We start from the raw sequence: 15,564 nt of genomic DNA on the forward strand, positions 1-15,564 counted from the left end.
GCTTGGCACATCACAGCCCAGCAGATCCCTGTCTTCCAGGCCCATCCACCACTCCCCCTCCGACCCCCACCCCCAACAAGGACACAGCACTGGTAACATCCTCAGGACATAGCAGCCCCCCACCCCACACCCTGCCGACAACTCTTCTTCCTAGGTCACCACGTCCCAGCCCCTGAAGCAGGTCAGGGTCCCAGAGGACAGCTTAGCTCTTTGTGTCTGCCAGCCATCCTGCCAACCAAAACAGCCCTACTGAGAGTGTTGTGCCAGTTATCTGTGGAAACCCATGGCCCACATCCTAGTTGGCTGTTTGTCTCCTTGCTACTCATGCATCTGAATGTAACACAGAAGAGCCCCAGAAGAGTTAACATGTCCCTGAACAAGAGAAGCTGCTTATCAACCCAAATCTGGAAGAGAGCAGGACAGAGTGAAAAGTCGTTATCATGTCTAATTTGCATACTATCACTAATTGCTTAAATAAAGGCGTTGAGGGGCGCCTGGGTGGCTCAGTTGGTTAAGCGACTGCCTTCGGCTCAGGTCATGATCCTGGAGTCCTGGGATCGAGTCCCACATCGGGCTCCCTGCTCAGCAGGGAGTCTGCAAAAAATAAATAAATAAATAAAGGCGTTGAGGAGCGCCTGGGTGGCTCAGTCGTTAAGCATCTGCCTTTGGCTCAGGTCATGATCCCAGGGTCCTGGGATCGAGCCCCGCATCGGGCTCCCTGCTCCGCGGGAAGCCTGCTTCTCCCTCTCCCACTCCCCCGCTTGTGTCCCCTCTCTCGCTGTCTCTTTGTCAAGTAAATAAATAAAATCTTTAAAAAATAAAAATAAAAAAATAAAGGCGTTGAAAAAAAACCCCCAACTTTGTGATTTTAGGGCCCAGTTTCAATAATTCTTGGGGGGGGGGGGAAGGACCACACCAAAAAATGAAAGACATCTATATATAAAATGTTTATTACAGGCAATATTGGTCCATACACTACACAATACCAACAGTACAAGTGTAATCTTTCAAAATCATCATTTAAACAGCAAAAGACCAAGAAATAAAATTTGAGTCCAACTGATTATTTTTTCAAAATAGTGTCAATGCACATTATCCTTAGTTCCCTTATTATAGTGAAACATACAAATACAGAAAAATACCCCATTTAACATGTACTAGTGTTAAATGGTTATTTGGCTTAAAATCTGAGTTAAGAAAATCCTTTTTAGCAACCTACGTACAGATAAGTAGCAAACTTTATTATATTAAACAAATTTGTTCCATTTAAAATGTGAAGAATTTCATCCATCATGTCTTCTGACCCCTAGCGCAAGTCTCTACTCTCTCACCATGATGGTTCTTATCTGAAGGACCAACTCAAGGAGTCGTCTTAGACATAACCTTATCCTCTTCCCCAACACACTTCATCCAAAAGTCTGTTCAACAGATGGCAACAGGGTAGCGGTCACTTCGCCATTTGATGCCAATGGTGCCATGAGAGCATGGCCAGACCTGTTAAACAGCGCATTTTCCTACCTACTGTGGGTTGCTGCTCAGGAGGGACGATAGACGCCAATACAAGCAGAAAATCTGCAGCTCCTCTGCTACGTGCCTTAGAACACTTTCAATTTTTCTGGTCAATGCTTTGATTAGGTAACATACATAAAAGCCAGCATATTAGTTTAAATCTTTAAACAAAAAACTATATTTTCCAAAGTCATTATCATTTGGGGCGATTAAGTGATCTTTTCTTGCTTTGTTGAGCTTCATCTTTAGGGCATCCCTTCTTTCTTCCCATTCATGGAGTTCGGCATTCCCGTGTGCAAATTTACAGCCATTCCCTTCTGTGCAGGTGCCCTTCATATACCTGCAGGGCGAGTCAGCGTGGTGAGCATCCCCGAGTTATTTATACAAACCCAAAAAGTCCGCGCTTCACTAGCTTGGTGATTTGCATAAAACTTTTAGTTCAAAATCTTAAGCCTAGAAAAATGAACATTATATAGCCTTGACATCTACAATGGAAAAAAATAGCCCTTTTAAATGTATTTGGTGAGAAATACTGATTGATGGGGGGAGGAAAGACCGCAGTCCTTCCTGATGCAGGAGAAAGAAATCAGAAGTGACGCTACCTAAAAGATGTCTTCAATAGTTTGGGGTATCACGTGGATCTGAACTGGGAAATTACATACAGACAGTGATTTGACAAAGTGAGGAGCAACTCAAAACTATCTGTTTTTTTTTTGCTAAAACGTTTTCTAAGGCAACTTAAACAAAGGAGCGATAGTAACCTCTTCCTTTGACCTGAGTTGGTTCCATATATGCCCTGGAACAGCCAGGATTCAGAGGCAGTTTCCGAACTGACGAACACCCCCTGCAGGGCACGTTGTGGTTGGCCACTCACCCCTGACAACTCAAAGATGGTTTGGGCAAATTGGAACAAACATACATCTCTCCTCGGTTATCTTAAGACATCTCAACCCCACACGGGCAGGCTAGTCAGTCTTTTCACGTAACCGCAGAAGAGTGAAGAAACGCCCAAGGAGCAACTAACGCTTCGAGCCCCAGTCCAAGCACCCACTCTCAGACCACATCACCCCCAAAACCTCTGCCCACCGCCAGGATGATTGAGCGAGTTGCGTACCTCCGCACTCCCCACGCGGGAGCTTCCGGGGGCTACGTACCTATCACAAATACTAAAATACCCTGTGGGAAAGCGGTGCTGCCAGCAGTACTGGTCGTCCTCGGTGTGAAAAACCTTCTCCTTGTGCTTCTCGGAAGAGATGTGGCCCTGCCACTGCTTCTCGCTGTTACAGTTCTTGCCGCACATCCAGCAGTGGAAGTCCGCCTGAAGTGCACGGGAGACACGCGTCCCATCAGTGGGTGTTGTCTGGGTCCCTCAACGGGCCAAACACGGTTCGGGGAGGGCACCAGGGCTAGAAACCCAGACTCTATTCTCAGGGAGCCCATCTGGGGCGGGGGGGGGGGCGGTGGCGGAGCCGGGCAAGAAGGTAAAGCTCAAAGTCAAGGTCAGAAACAGGACCAAGAAAAGGATCCCAGCACTGGGAGGGGGGACAGAGCACAAGCAGCAGAGGGCAGTGGTAATGGATTCGGCCAGGTTCCAGCGAGCCTCTGGCTGAGAGGTGACAGGGGCTGGTGTGCAAACAAGGACGTGTGTAGGGAGGACAAGGGGCCAGGTTCACACGAGGACCCTGGGACGGATGAACACTGTGAGGACCAGCAGAGAGGACGGGAAAGCCTGGAGCTCTCCAGCTGCAGAGGGACGAGCAGCCTTGCCATTCAGGGCACATGAAATGAGCTCCTACTATGGGCCAGGACTCGCGCCAGGGACCAGGGAAGCCCAGATGCTGAGAGGACTCGGTCCCCGGGGCACAGACCTACACAGAAGGAACTGTGTTCTCGTCAGTGGAAGACCACCACAGATGCAAGCTGTAAGCATCTGGGCGGTGTTCCCCAAATGCCCTGGGGAAGCATCATTTGCAGTGGGTAAGAACAGATTCCTGGAGACTTCCCATGAGACTGTGACTCGCTATGTCGGGGGTGATGAAGATCTACCTGATTAAACAGCCCAGGTAAATCTCCCAACCCAGCAGGTCCAGGTGACCCTGCTTTGGGAACACAGGAACACACTTGAAAGGTGGCAAGGGAATCAGCACTGTGCCTTGGCAGAGGAGGTGGAGTTCATCCCAGGCACACGCGTGGGGGCAAGGCCAGGCCACAGACGTGACCCGGATCCAGCGGAGTCAATTACAGGGAGGTGCCAAAAAACAAAACAAGAAACAAGGAGCGGGATAACACATGTGCCTATGTCCTCTTTAAAAACACAAGCCAGGCAGAACTATAGCTTAGGAATAAATATGTCAAAGACAGGTACACATAGCCTGGATCTTTGAAATACACACTGGATCTTGCCCCTCAGGGATGGGGGACAAAGGGGGTTCCAACTCTATCTGCAAACATTTTATTTATTTCACAAAAGCAAACACAATGAACTATTAACATGGTGGGCTCAAGAACAGTCATTATACTGTCCTCCTTACTCTTACAAAAACTTTTAAAAGAAAACCCAAACAGTAAAAAACCACAGAGGACTTAAAGTGTCCACAGAACCCTGAGGCAGGGGCCAGACGCTAGCAGGTAAGGAGACAATGCGGGGGGGGAGGGGCCTGTTAGCACCCACATTTCCAGAGCATCTTCTGAGGCCCAGCATCGGCCCAAGTGTCCAGGACCCACCCTACTTCACTTACCCATCACGACCCCCCTCAGGGATGCTCACTAATCTGCCCAGGGCCACAGGCTCATAAGGAGAGGCCCCAGCATTTAGGCTCCAAATTCTCTGGCTCCAAAGTTAGCAAAAGGATCAAGGAAAGGATCTGCTAGAATCGGGGGACTTAAGTTAACGGCCCAAGGCCACCAGAGGGAGGTGGAGAGACCAGAGGAGGGCAGGCAGCCAGCGAGGGTACCAGACTTGAGGGAAAGAGAAAGAAAGGAAAGGCTCCATCAGTGGTGGAAGCGAAGGACTCACAGTAATTTCAGCGTAATCTGTTGGCATGTGAATTTGTTTTCCGTTTTCCTTGTTTGATTGACTGGCACCATCATCACTTTTTTCATTTTTTTGACTCTTTAGCCAGAGTTCATAAAACTGCTCCATATCTTGTACTAAAAAAAATGAATCACTTTCAGCAGCGGAAATTTAAATACACCACTGAAATACACACAAGATCATGCACACCTTTTGTATCAGTTGGCGTACATTTTTGAGAGGAAAGCGAGACGGCAGAACGGAGACGGATTACATTAGGCGAGGAGAGGGGCCCTGTCCAAGGGGGAGGTAAACCCTCATGACTCTGAACCTAATTCCGGACTGTTGAGAGTGCCAACATTAGCTTTCAAGATGAATTAACTCCCTGCGTGTTTGCAAGACCCTTTGGGGGTGCTGAAAAGTCAGAAACCATTAAAAGGGTATTGCTAAAAAAAAAAAAAAGCACCTCCCACTGCTTCCTGTTGCCCCCAGTAAAACACTCACTATCACCCCCACAACCATATGGGCTACTAAACACGGCTCAGGGGCCTGCAGCGGATACACTCCTGTCTACCAAGAAAGAGCAGAAACTCACTACCACTGGATCGAGATTCTGACCCTGACGGGAGCCCGTCAGTCGAGCCACCGTCCCCGAGGACCCACATGCTGGGGTGCAATTTACAACAGCACAACCGTGACCAGGTCCTCGGCTTCCTACAGTAAGAACAAGTACATTCGGCATGACCATCAAGTGCGAAGCCAGGTTTCTCGGCCTCACTGCTGGGCCAGCTAATTCTCTGCTGTGGGGGGCTGTCCTGTGCATTGCAGGATGTTTAACAGCATTCCTAGACTCTACACACTAGATGCCGGTAGGACACCCCACCCAAGTCATGACAACAAAAACGTCTCCGGACATTGCCAAATGTTCCCAAGGGAGGCGGGTATGTGTGGCAAAATTCATCCCTGGTTGAGAACCACTGTGCTAAAAAAAATCTGGTAATGAGGTTAAGGTCAAAAATCGGCTTTGCTGCCTGCGCAAGTGTTTCTAACAATATGTCATCAGACTAAGATGAGAGGCCACCTAGAAATCCTTCGCCATCCAGACCAGTTGGAGCAGGAATCGCTGCAACAGTCCTGATATGCAAGGACATCTTCAGTAAGGCCCAACAGTATGTCCCTCTCCAAGCAGGACAGCGAGGAGTCCTGTCCACACAGGTCACTGAGTGTGAACACCGGTTAAACACAGCAGGGGACATGCTTCAATCTGATTGGTTCTTGTAATTCAGAGATTGCAGATCTCAAGCAGTTGATAAATTTCCATCAGTTTCCTAGAGATTAAACAACAACGATCCCCGTCCTTGCAGTAAAACCTCTCCGGTCAAAAGTGAAAGGTTGTCTGAGGCTCCTCTCAAAGACTCCCACGATCAACTTGCAGTTTGACCAAGATAAACATTCTCTCCTCGGGCCTCTGCATCTGGGGCTGTTCTACTGGGAAGGCCTCCTTGAGGAAACCTTCAATTCTAACCTGACTTTTCGGGGGTGCCTATTCACAATCGGAGCAGATGGTCTGATCCAGTCAAGAAGGACTGCACTTCCCAGGCCACCTTTTGGGCACACGTCTGTGCCATTCAAATATTCCCATGTATTTGTATCCAGCTCTGACCTAAGCAAACACAGATCAGATGCCAGGCTCACACTCCACTGACAGAATGGCACAATGCAAACTACTTCCTGGGTTCGCGGTGAGTTGGCACATGTACAGAGAGGAAGGAAACTGCCCAGCAAGCTAGATGTCATGGATGTCAAGCCACAGGTAAGACAGCAACTTACTCCCATTCTCCTTCATGTAAGTCCACACTTCCCGCTCCTCAGGACTATGAGCAAAGGAACAGTTCCCAACATATTGACATTTCTTCCCAGAAGCAATATGATTGCACAGCTGTATATAAAGGAAATATGAATATGCTTTAAGAGTACAGTTAGTAAAACTGCCTAATTTTTACATTTAAGCAAAATAAGCGTCATTATCTGTGCTAACGCTGAGTAACACAATTATTACATAAGATTACTTTGAATGAATTCAAACTGACTCTAAGCCCAACATACATGAGATGATATTAAGCTTTCTATCTCAAAATTTTTCAAAAGAAAATCTCCAAAAAAAAAACAAAGTATGGAACTAGGATATGGAATATTTTCTTATAAGAAAATGTCTACAAACTCCCTTATTCAGAGTACCTGCTTTTAACTCAGCAGAGCATTTGGTCTCCACAATGCAAATCTCTGGCCCCCTCAGTCTGACAGCAACTCCTCTCCCTGCCTAATCCCCATGGAGCCTCCTTGTCAGCTCCTGGGAGGCAGTAAAGAAACTACGGACTACTCCAAAGGTCCTGAACAGTGTCAGGAAAAATCTCAGACATTTAGCTTACTTATAACCCATACTGGTAGCTAACCTCAGCCATCATTCATTCGATATGCATTGTCTGGAGACAATGAATACACGAGCCAGGCCATCCAGTTACGTAGCATTCAAATATTACCTTTTCTGGTTATTTGCATTGTGTTTTTACTAAGTAAATACAATGAAACTGGTAGGAAAATAAGGTGGCAGCGATCAGCAGAATGTAGATGTCTCTAAGAACCACAACTATCAAGAACTAAGAAAACCTCCAGCACCAAGACAGCTCATTCTCAAATATCATCAATATACCTGTCTTAATAGAGCATTCTAGTATAATTAATTGTTAGCTTACTTTGTGTTGCAACAGAGGCTGGCCCCATATATTAGTTTACATAATATCAGATGCTTAGCATCAGTTTTTGCTAAAAATCTAAAAGCAGTCAGCCCTGAATACTGCAGGTTTCCTTCCTTGGGCCAATGTCAACACCCCCCACCCCCAATCCTCTGCATAAAGTGAGAAACCCCAATAAGTTCTTAGGCAGGTATTACTAGGGAAACATTTACCATAGTCTCTCAAAGTTCAATGATAAGGAGCAGGGAGAAGAGAAGATAAAGGAGAAGGCCGGCCACTGTGCTGGGTTTTTACATAACACCATCTCATGTAATCTTCCCTAGGACGTAATTATTCCCATTTACAGATGAGCAAACTGAGGCTGAGTAACTTGACCAGGGCCTTTCTGGCAGACTCTGAAGCCCATTCTCCTTCCACCTCACCATACTGTCTACACACATACACACACAGAGTATTATTTCTTCTTTTAGAAAAAGGATCCCTTAGCAATACCTAGTATGGTAGAAAAAAAAGAGGAAATGAGCTACTGGCACATTGCACGGCAATACAGCACGTCCGAGATTAAAGAATAATCAGTAGTCCCAGCAGCTGAACTAGAATCGTTCTCAGTCGCCTTTGTTTTAACAAAGAATGAGGAGTACACCCATAATCTCCTCTTTTAAAGCCTAAGATATCCACGGTTCCAACAAACCTTCTTCCCCTCCTACAAGGCCCACCAATTCAATCACTCAGATCCCCAAGTCTAAAACCACTGTGGATGAAACACAAACATACCGCCTCCTTCAGAGCCTGACCTCGTAACCTGTGTATGTTTACAAAACGCAAGGTACCCTGGGCAACGGGAAATTAACCTGCCTCTTCCTCAACTCTCTTGGGCAAGTCGGAGAGGGGGCATCATTTCCGAGGGGGCTCTGCAATCCACCTGCTCTGCTTCTCTGGGCAAACAGTTTTCTCCTCTGTCCACCACTGGGGCAGAAAGTTTACTGCCTGTCAATGCTCCAAGTGTCTCTGTTAGCTCACACAATGACACCCCTCCAGACTCGCTCCAGACTGTCTCCCTTGAAGGGTCAAGTCCAGAGCCGGCTCAAGGGATTTGCTTGGACCGTCACCTTCAAGACCACGGAATGCAGCAGAGGGTATGGAGCAGAAACGTGCCACCTTGTGAATGAAATACTACCCCTTCAGTTGGTCTGATACTTTCTAAGGGTTTTGAAGAACGTGTGCCTCGAACACTGACCATTTTTCCTTTGCGTTACTTTTAGAAAATCCTATAAAGTGGGGTATCTTTTAGCTAATATCCATTGCTTGAGTCAAAGAAACTTATCAGTAGCGTTCATAATAACAGAAGGCCTTGAGTTGGATAGCAAAGCCTAGGAATCAAGTTTAAATGAAATCCTCTCCTACTCACTCCCAAAGTAATTCATCTGAAAAATAAGGTAGGTCATGCCCATAACTATTTCTTGACTCCACCGTCTATTTCCTTTCTCCAAGTAACTCATCCAATCCCAGTCAATCTGGAAACTGTCACAGAACCACACATACAAAAGGGGAAGGAAAACAAGAGGACCATTTAAAATTTTGGTATTACGACGAGCATTGAAGTTCCAATCTGAATCACTACTACTTTCTAATGATTTGAAATGCCTAATTAAAAAAAAAAAAGTGGCTTAAAAGTTACGTATGTACATCAAACTGTAAAGGCATTTGTTTCTTTGTGGGGAGAGGACGGATGTTCATCCACTTCTTACGTTCGATGGACATCACTCTCATCGCACGCCGATCTCTGGTCCACCTAAGAAACATGGAGTTCAGAAAAAACAAAGACACACTGGCACAAGGCATAATATAAAGGGACAGGTACAATGTTCGTACCTGAAGGACCAGAGATTTTTTTCTCAACCCTTCTAAAAGAAATGCCTTATGATTCTGTCATTTCCTTTCCTGTTATTTTAACAGACATTCCCTAGGAATCCTGAACAAAGAACTGATCAAATTCAGAGAAGACACTACCAAATTTTGTTGAATTCTTATCTATGAAATCGTAAAAATCTCTTCCCTTTCACTTTGCAATTACTCCTACATTATCTACTTTGCTCTGCTCTCTTCAAAGTCAATCTTTTTTTCTTCTATGTAACATACCCATGTAACAGAGAATTATGAAATAGGCATTGTTTGCACACACTCACACACACACACATACACACTCACACACTACTTACGAATGCCTTGCTTTTGCACTACAATATTTTCTGTTTTTGTCTGGTTCAATGACTTGGCCATTTCTCAGACACTGAGCACACACAAATTTTATCTTCATATTAAGACATCCGGGCATTATTTGATTGCCAAGTACCTGAAACAATTAAAACACAAGTTTACTTTTAAGAGAACACCAGTTTTCTGAGGACAAAATACTGAATTGCCAGGTATTTCTTTTCGCATAATAGCATACAATTTCTGATACTGTCTGGTTTGATGAGTTGACCATTATATACACTATTAGAGACACTGAGTAGATAACTAAATCTCCAATTCTCCACCCAATGCAAGAGAATATGATAGGTGCAGATTACAGACACCAAACCTCAACTTATGAAAGCCAGCTCTGGAGGGTGATAACTAGGATTCTGTGGCTGGGGGTAGGGAGGTAGTGCATAGAGCAGTCCTGCCAGGTGGGAAGCAGAACCACAGACACAGTCTCCCTCCCTCACTCCCAGGATCCCCACAGCCCAAGAACCCAACTGTTTTGCCAATTAAACTGAGTAAGACAACTGTATCCTACAGCCTTGGCAGGCATTACGGGATGCCTATTTTTTTTTCTTTATTACAATCAACTAAAATTTGGGATTCTTTTCACATTAAGTCAGTGAACAGTAAGGATGTAAGTGCACTAGAAGTATAAACTGCATCCGGAGTACCCGGGTGGCTCAGTCGGTTAAGCGTCTGCCTTTGGCTCGGGTCATGGTCCCAGGGCCCTGGGATCGAGTCCCGCGTCGGGCTCCCTGCTCAGCAGGGAGCCTGCTTCTCTCGCTCTCTCTCTGTACCTTCCCCCCCACTCGTGTGCTCTCTCTCTCTCAAATGAATAAATAAAATCTTCTTTTTTAAAAAAGTATAAACTGCATCTGTCAACAAGTGGCATCCACAAGGCCGCTGCAGAAAGGATACCAAACGCAGAAAGTACACAAGAGAAAATACCTGAGCTCCAGGTATGTTCGCTTCCAAATTTTGCCAATATCGTTTAGATTCTTGAGCGATAGCATCATGTGAGATACCTGGGAAATGTACAAGCCTTGCTTTAGGTTCTCCCTCTGTGCATGAACAGTCCACCCATCCAATCACAGACTCGATTCCCTCATTATCCCCCACGTAGCATAATCCGCCACCAAAGATGAATGCACGTCACATCACTCTTTTTCACAACGGAATATTTACAAATACAGCTCTTGGTGTGGTCGGAGGAATCTCTCTTCCTCACAAAAGCACACTACATGCATGAACTCATACCAGCAAGTCACTACATGAGGTTATACTCAAAATAAGCCACTCTAAAAATGAACAGTGACAGCTTAAAGCTAAGGATAAAATCAATAGTTATGTTGCCACATCACGATGACAGAGAAAAGTCTCTGATACTGCTCTGCCAAACCTTGATTGCTTTTGAGGAGACCTTTTTTTTTTTTCATTTTTTTATTTTAATTCCAGTAGAGTTCATGTACAGTGTTCTGTTAGTTTCAGGTGTGCAATATAGTGATTAAGCACTTCCATCACCCTGTGCTTATCATGATAAGCATGCTCTTCATCCCCATCACCTATTTCATGTGCCCCCCCCCACCTGCCCCCTGGTGACCATCAGTGTGGTCTCTAGAGTGAAGAGCCTGTTTCTTGGTTTGTGAGGAGACATTTCTTCATCATGCACAAACCTACCTGTTTCATTTTGTAATATCCAGACTTTAAGTTCTACAAGACTATGCGCATAAAAGCACTCATCTTCCCTTAAACAGCCGTATCGAACCTCATGTCGACATAAATCAAGCTGACACTGACCGTGAAAAGAACGTATTTTGGAGTATTTTACTGTTGTCTCTCGCAAAATGTGGACAAGGCACCTAAGAAACAAACGGAGTGATCTATTATTGTTCTGCCAAAGCCTTTTCAAAAGAAAACAAATAAAAATATATACATACATCAGGTCAAGCTCTAGACTGAAAATACATCTTAAAAATCTTTATCAGAAAAAATAAATCACTTTACACAATTGTTGAATTAAAGGAGGGGGAAGATGACTACACATTAAGCCATAAAATATTTAAATCCATGTCATAAGAAGCTACAAATCAATAATGCTTTTCTGTATTAAACATTAATTTAATAATTCATTTAAAAATTCCCAGCAAAATATACTAATAGACATTTTTAAGTAGTCATCATCTTTCAAAACAGCGACAACAGAAGAACAGGGCTAAGATGCCTGGGGAGATACTACTCTGGTTTTATTTGGATCTAAAAACAGAATCTATTGTGTCACTATAAAAATTAGAAACTACCAACATACTTATTGTCTTCAAACTCATGCTTTGTAACCGGGTGAGAACAAGAAGTAGAATTATCTTTATTTCTTTTACTTATCATTCTAGGCTTATGATCAAAACATTTCTGGAACAGACAGAGAAGAAGAATTACCACAACAACATAATACAAAATAGAACTTTTGTACCATACTTATACACATGCTTATACATTACATACTTCTACTGATTAATATTTAAAATGAGGTTTTTGTATTCTTTTGGATCCTAGTAGTAACTACCGCTGGCTGAGTGAATGCTCCCCATTATGGCCGGACCAGTGCTCAGTATTTTCTACTTCTGGACTTGCAAGTCAGAAACTCTCACCGATTCTACAGTAGAAAATAAGGCTCGGAGACAGTACCTCACAAAGGAATATAAATTCTCCAAGATGCTCTTGGAGAAGTTTGAATACGGTGAGGTTGATTTTTCCATTGCCACCAAAGAAAGCCTCTCTGCTGAACGCTCCTTTCCGCTCCAGCGTCCAGATGTCTATCTCTTCTTGGCAATAAGCAAATGTGCAGTGGCCTGAGTATCTACATTCCTCCTCAGCAGCAACATCTAGAAAGACAGACAATTAAAAGACAGTGAAAACATGGCCACTGTTTTTCCAAAGCGGTGAATATCAAGCATGTTCAGGGCACCATCTGAGTTTCTCGAACAACTCGCGGATAGCTTCAAGCGAGGACGTGCCTCTTACTGCACAGGGATGGCATGGGCTCTAAAACAGCGGCCCAAGAGCCTGAATTATTTCTACTTCGGGCAGGGAAAAGACTGTGATACCCTCACGTACTCCATCTAAGCTTAAAAAATCATGTAAGGACATTCAAAGCGCGTTCAGATGAAGCAATCTGACAAAAATGAATCCACAAAGTTCTCTCAAAAGCAACCTCAAAGAGCAACCTGGTCAAAGCCTTAGTTCAGTGTTCTGACTCTGTTCAGACTAAGTCTCGGAACTTCAAGTGTGAGACGGTTTTCCGTTTGAAACCTGGTCAAAGCCTGTTTCCATAAACATCGAGAAAACACACACTGTGTAAGAAGTTAAAGACAGGGGTGCCTGGGTGGCTCAGATGGTTAAGGAGCTGACCATCGATTTCGGCTCGGGGTCATGGGATTGAGCCCTGTGTTGGGATTTACGCTCAGCGAGAGTCTACTTGAGATTCTCTCTCTCTTTCTCTCTCTCCCCGCTCTTCTGCCCCCCACCCCTGCTCACACCTGCTCGCTCAAATATTAAAAAGTTAAAAACAAAGGTAAAAAAAATAATAAATAATAATAAAAAAATACAAATGTCTCAACCCAAGGAACTTGCAACAATAAACTCTACACACTTTTAGTAACAGTAACACGGGAACCATTAGAATAAATGTAGCAAATCACTTCTCACTTATGTCATGCACGCCAATTAAGTAATTACAGTACATACCTTTACATATATAATAAGGTCCTTCATAATTTGTTTTTGTTGGTCTTGGACGTATTTTTTTCCATGATTTATCGTCAACATTCTTTATTCTACCAATTAAAATATCCTTCTTACATTTATGATCCATATTAGCATGATAAGTGAAATCCATTAACTTCGGGCCTGGAAAAGATGTGAAAAAGGATTGCTCGAAGGCACAAAAAGTAACGTTTCATTTCACAGGCACATTTATAAGCAGATATGAACAGATAGATACTGATTATTACATTGTCACAAAAACCCTATTTTTATAACTCCCAAATGTAAATAAGCTACTGATTTGTGCCTCTTATATGCTATCTGTCAGAGAACACAAAGTTTTATTTGACACCAGGAGCCTTAAAACATACCCTTATTTAACTATGAGGACAGGAATTCTGATGGCTTCTAAAGGTAAAGAACACCATTAAATACGCAACTAAGAAAGAAAATGAATTTGGATCCAGTTTAAGACAAACTGTTTCTATCACCAGACTTAGGGGTAAAGATATGAAACAAACCAACAGAAAAGACTTTAATTTTATACACATTACATCAAATATTGGTCTTAGAACGCTTTTTTTCTCGTTCTTGCTTTATTTGAAAATGATCACATTCCTGGGGCACCTGGGTGGCTCAGCAGGTAAAGCATCTGCCTTCAGCTGAGGTCATGATCTCAGGGTCCTGGGATCAAGCCCCACGTCATTGTGCTCCCTGCTCAGCGGGGAGCTTGCTTCTCCCTCTGCCTCTCCTCCCCCACCCCACTCATTCTCTCTCTTTCTCTCTCAAATAAATAAAATCTTTGAAAAAAAAGATCACATTATTAAACATATATGTACAATATAAAGAATTTCATAAAAATTTCAGTAAGATCTCAAAAACAGGTAGATGTTCCATTCCATATAATTCTATAAATGAAATCATATCAAATAAGACTAGACTTATCCTATTAGACTCCAAGGGGCCCAAGTCAATAATTGCTGCTTGCTAAGAAAGAACTCAAATAGGGCTGGAAGAATCACAATAGCTGGTGTTTTCCACGCCTATTGACAAATTCCTAAGAACTCTCAGATGGACTAGCTTATTAATACTGTCATCTCCTTTGTTTGGTTCTGACCTGATTTTACAAAACAGATCTGACAAGCTTGTCTCAGTTCATGGGTTCCTTCAAGGGGATGTCGTGGGGTCACTGATGAAGGTGGTTTAGTAAGTGCACTTCCAAAAAAGTTTCCAAAGTCATTTCTGGGATGGCTTGAAATTCCCAGAAAACTCTCAGAAGCAAACAAGGTGCCTGGTCCATTCATCTGCAAGAAGAATAAGAAAAAAACAAAAAACAGGAAAAAAAAAAACAGCCAACAAATATTGCACTATCACTAAAGAAAGAAACAAATTTGTGAAAATACGACATTCTTCATCTGCTGAAATCCATACTAGTCTGCCCTTGCTGCGCTTCTATTTAAAAAAACGGGTTTCTTTCTGTTTTCCAATCTTTGGGTCTCTAGGCCCCTCCCCCGCTGTCTTTGATCCTCCGTGCAAAGTTGTTAAAAGTAACAGGTAACTGTTCTGCTTCGACAGCACAGCACACGCATTTTATCCGCCCTGATCTCAGCTTTCCTGTGGTTTCTGCTGAGCTAAAGCCTCTTCCACCGTCTGCGACAGACCCAGTCACACACAGAGCATTTATGACCGGATGCTCCAGGAGAGTCTTATTTTACCACTCTTTCCCCCAGCACACGCAAAATGTAAGGGAGACCAGCACCGCCATTCCAGTAAGTCAGTTACTTAAGCAAAAGGCCTCCGTTCACGTTTAAGCGACGACGCATTTACAAAAGAGGAAGTGACACTTACAAGTAAAAGGGAAGAATTACTGCTGCTAAGCGCTGTTCCCTCTCTAGAAGTGGAGGTGGGCAGATCTAAAATAATAAAAACACTTCAACAGACCTTCTCATTCTAATCATGCAACAAGAACATCAGGGCATCAGGGCTCAGGGGCTGACTACGGCTTCCCCGCACTACTCCCCATCCTCACTTGTGACACCCAGACTGGGCAGTGGACTTCCCTCTGGAGACCAAGGGCACACACAACCCTCCGACACACTTATATAAAGAGCTGTTCTCGGAGACGTGAGCTAAAGCAGGGCCTACGGAGCAGGACCAGTTAAAAGGACTAAGAAAATAATTCATACGCCAAATGGGAACAGAGCCTCTCCTTTTCAAACTATGAAGCCGGAACTCGTCACAACATGAAAGAAATTAGTAAGGCGCAATGACTTTCTCTGTCTC

The 15,564-nt window shown here is 43.9% G+C and overlaps 1 protein-coding gene across 5 annotated transcripts in view; it reads right to left on the reverse strand.

The window, feature by feature from the left end:
- Nucleotides 1-934: 934 nt before the first annotated feature.
- Nucleotides 935-15,564, reverse strand: part of ZC3H7A (zinc finger CCCH-type containing 7A) — a 34,566-nt gene continuing 19,936 nt past the window's right edge. For all 5 annotated transcript variants that reach the window (XM_064592564.1, XM_064592563.1, XM_045874990.3 and 2 more), the window contains 13 exons: nt 15,130-15,194; nt 14,399-14,585; nt 13,264-13,425; nt 12,205-12,401; nt 11,828-11,928; nt 11,200-11,381; nt 10,471-10,547; nt 9,495-9,628; nt 8,962-9,067; nt 6,353-6,461; nt 4,526-4,659; nt 2,664-2,827; nt 935-1,849 (listed from right to left, as the gene is read on the reverse strand). In XM_064592564.1, coding sequence (XP_064448634.1) covers nt 1,660-1,849; nt 2,664-2,827; nt 4,526-4,659; nt 6,353-6,461; nt 8,962-9,067; nt 9,495-9,628; nt 10,471-10,547; nt 11,200-11,381; nt 11,828-11,928; nt 12,205-12,401; nt 13,264-13,425; nt 14,399-14,585; nt 15,130-15,194 — 1,808 coding nt within the window. In that variant the 3' untranslated portion in view covers nt 935-1,659. The remainder of the gene's footprint in view (nt 1,850-2,663; nt 2,828-4,525; nt 4,660-6,352; nt 6,462-8,961; nt 9,068-9,494; nt 9,629-10,470; nt 10,548-11,199; nt 11,382-11,827; nt 11,929-12,204; nt 12,402-13,263; nt 13,426-14,398; nt 14,586-15,129; nt 15,195-15,564) is intronic.

The sequence above is a fragment of the Mirounga angustirostris genome, unplaced genomic scaffold (assembly GCF_029215605.1).
Source record: "Mirounga angustirostris isolate CCGP_5_RB_7025 unplaced genomic scaffold, mMirAng1.0.hap1 SCAF_5, whole genome shotgun sequence".
In the NCBI taxonomy this organism is placed as follows: Eukaryota; Metazoa; Chordata; class Mammalia; order Carnivora; family Phocidae; genus Mirounga; species Mirounga angustirostris.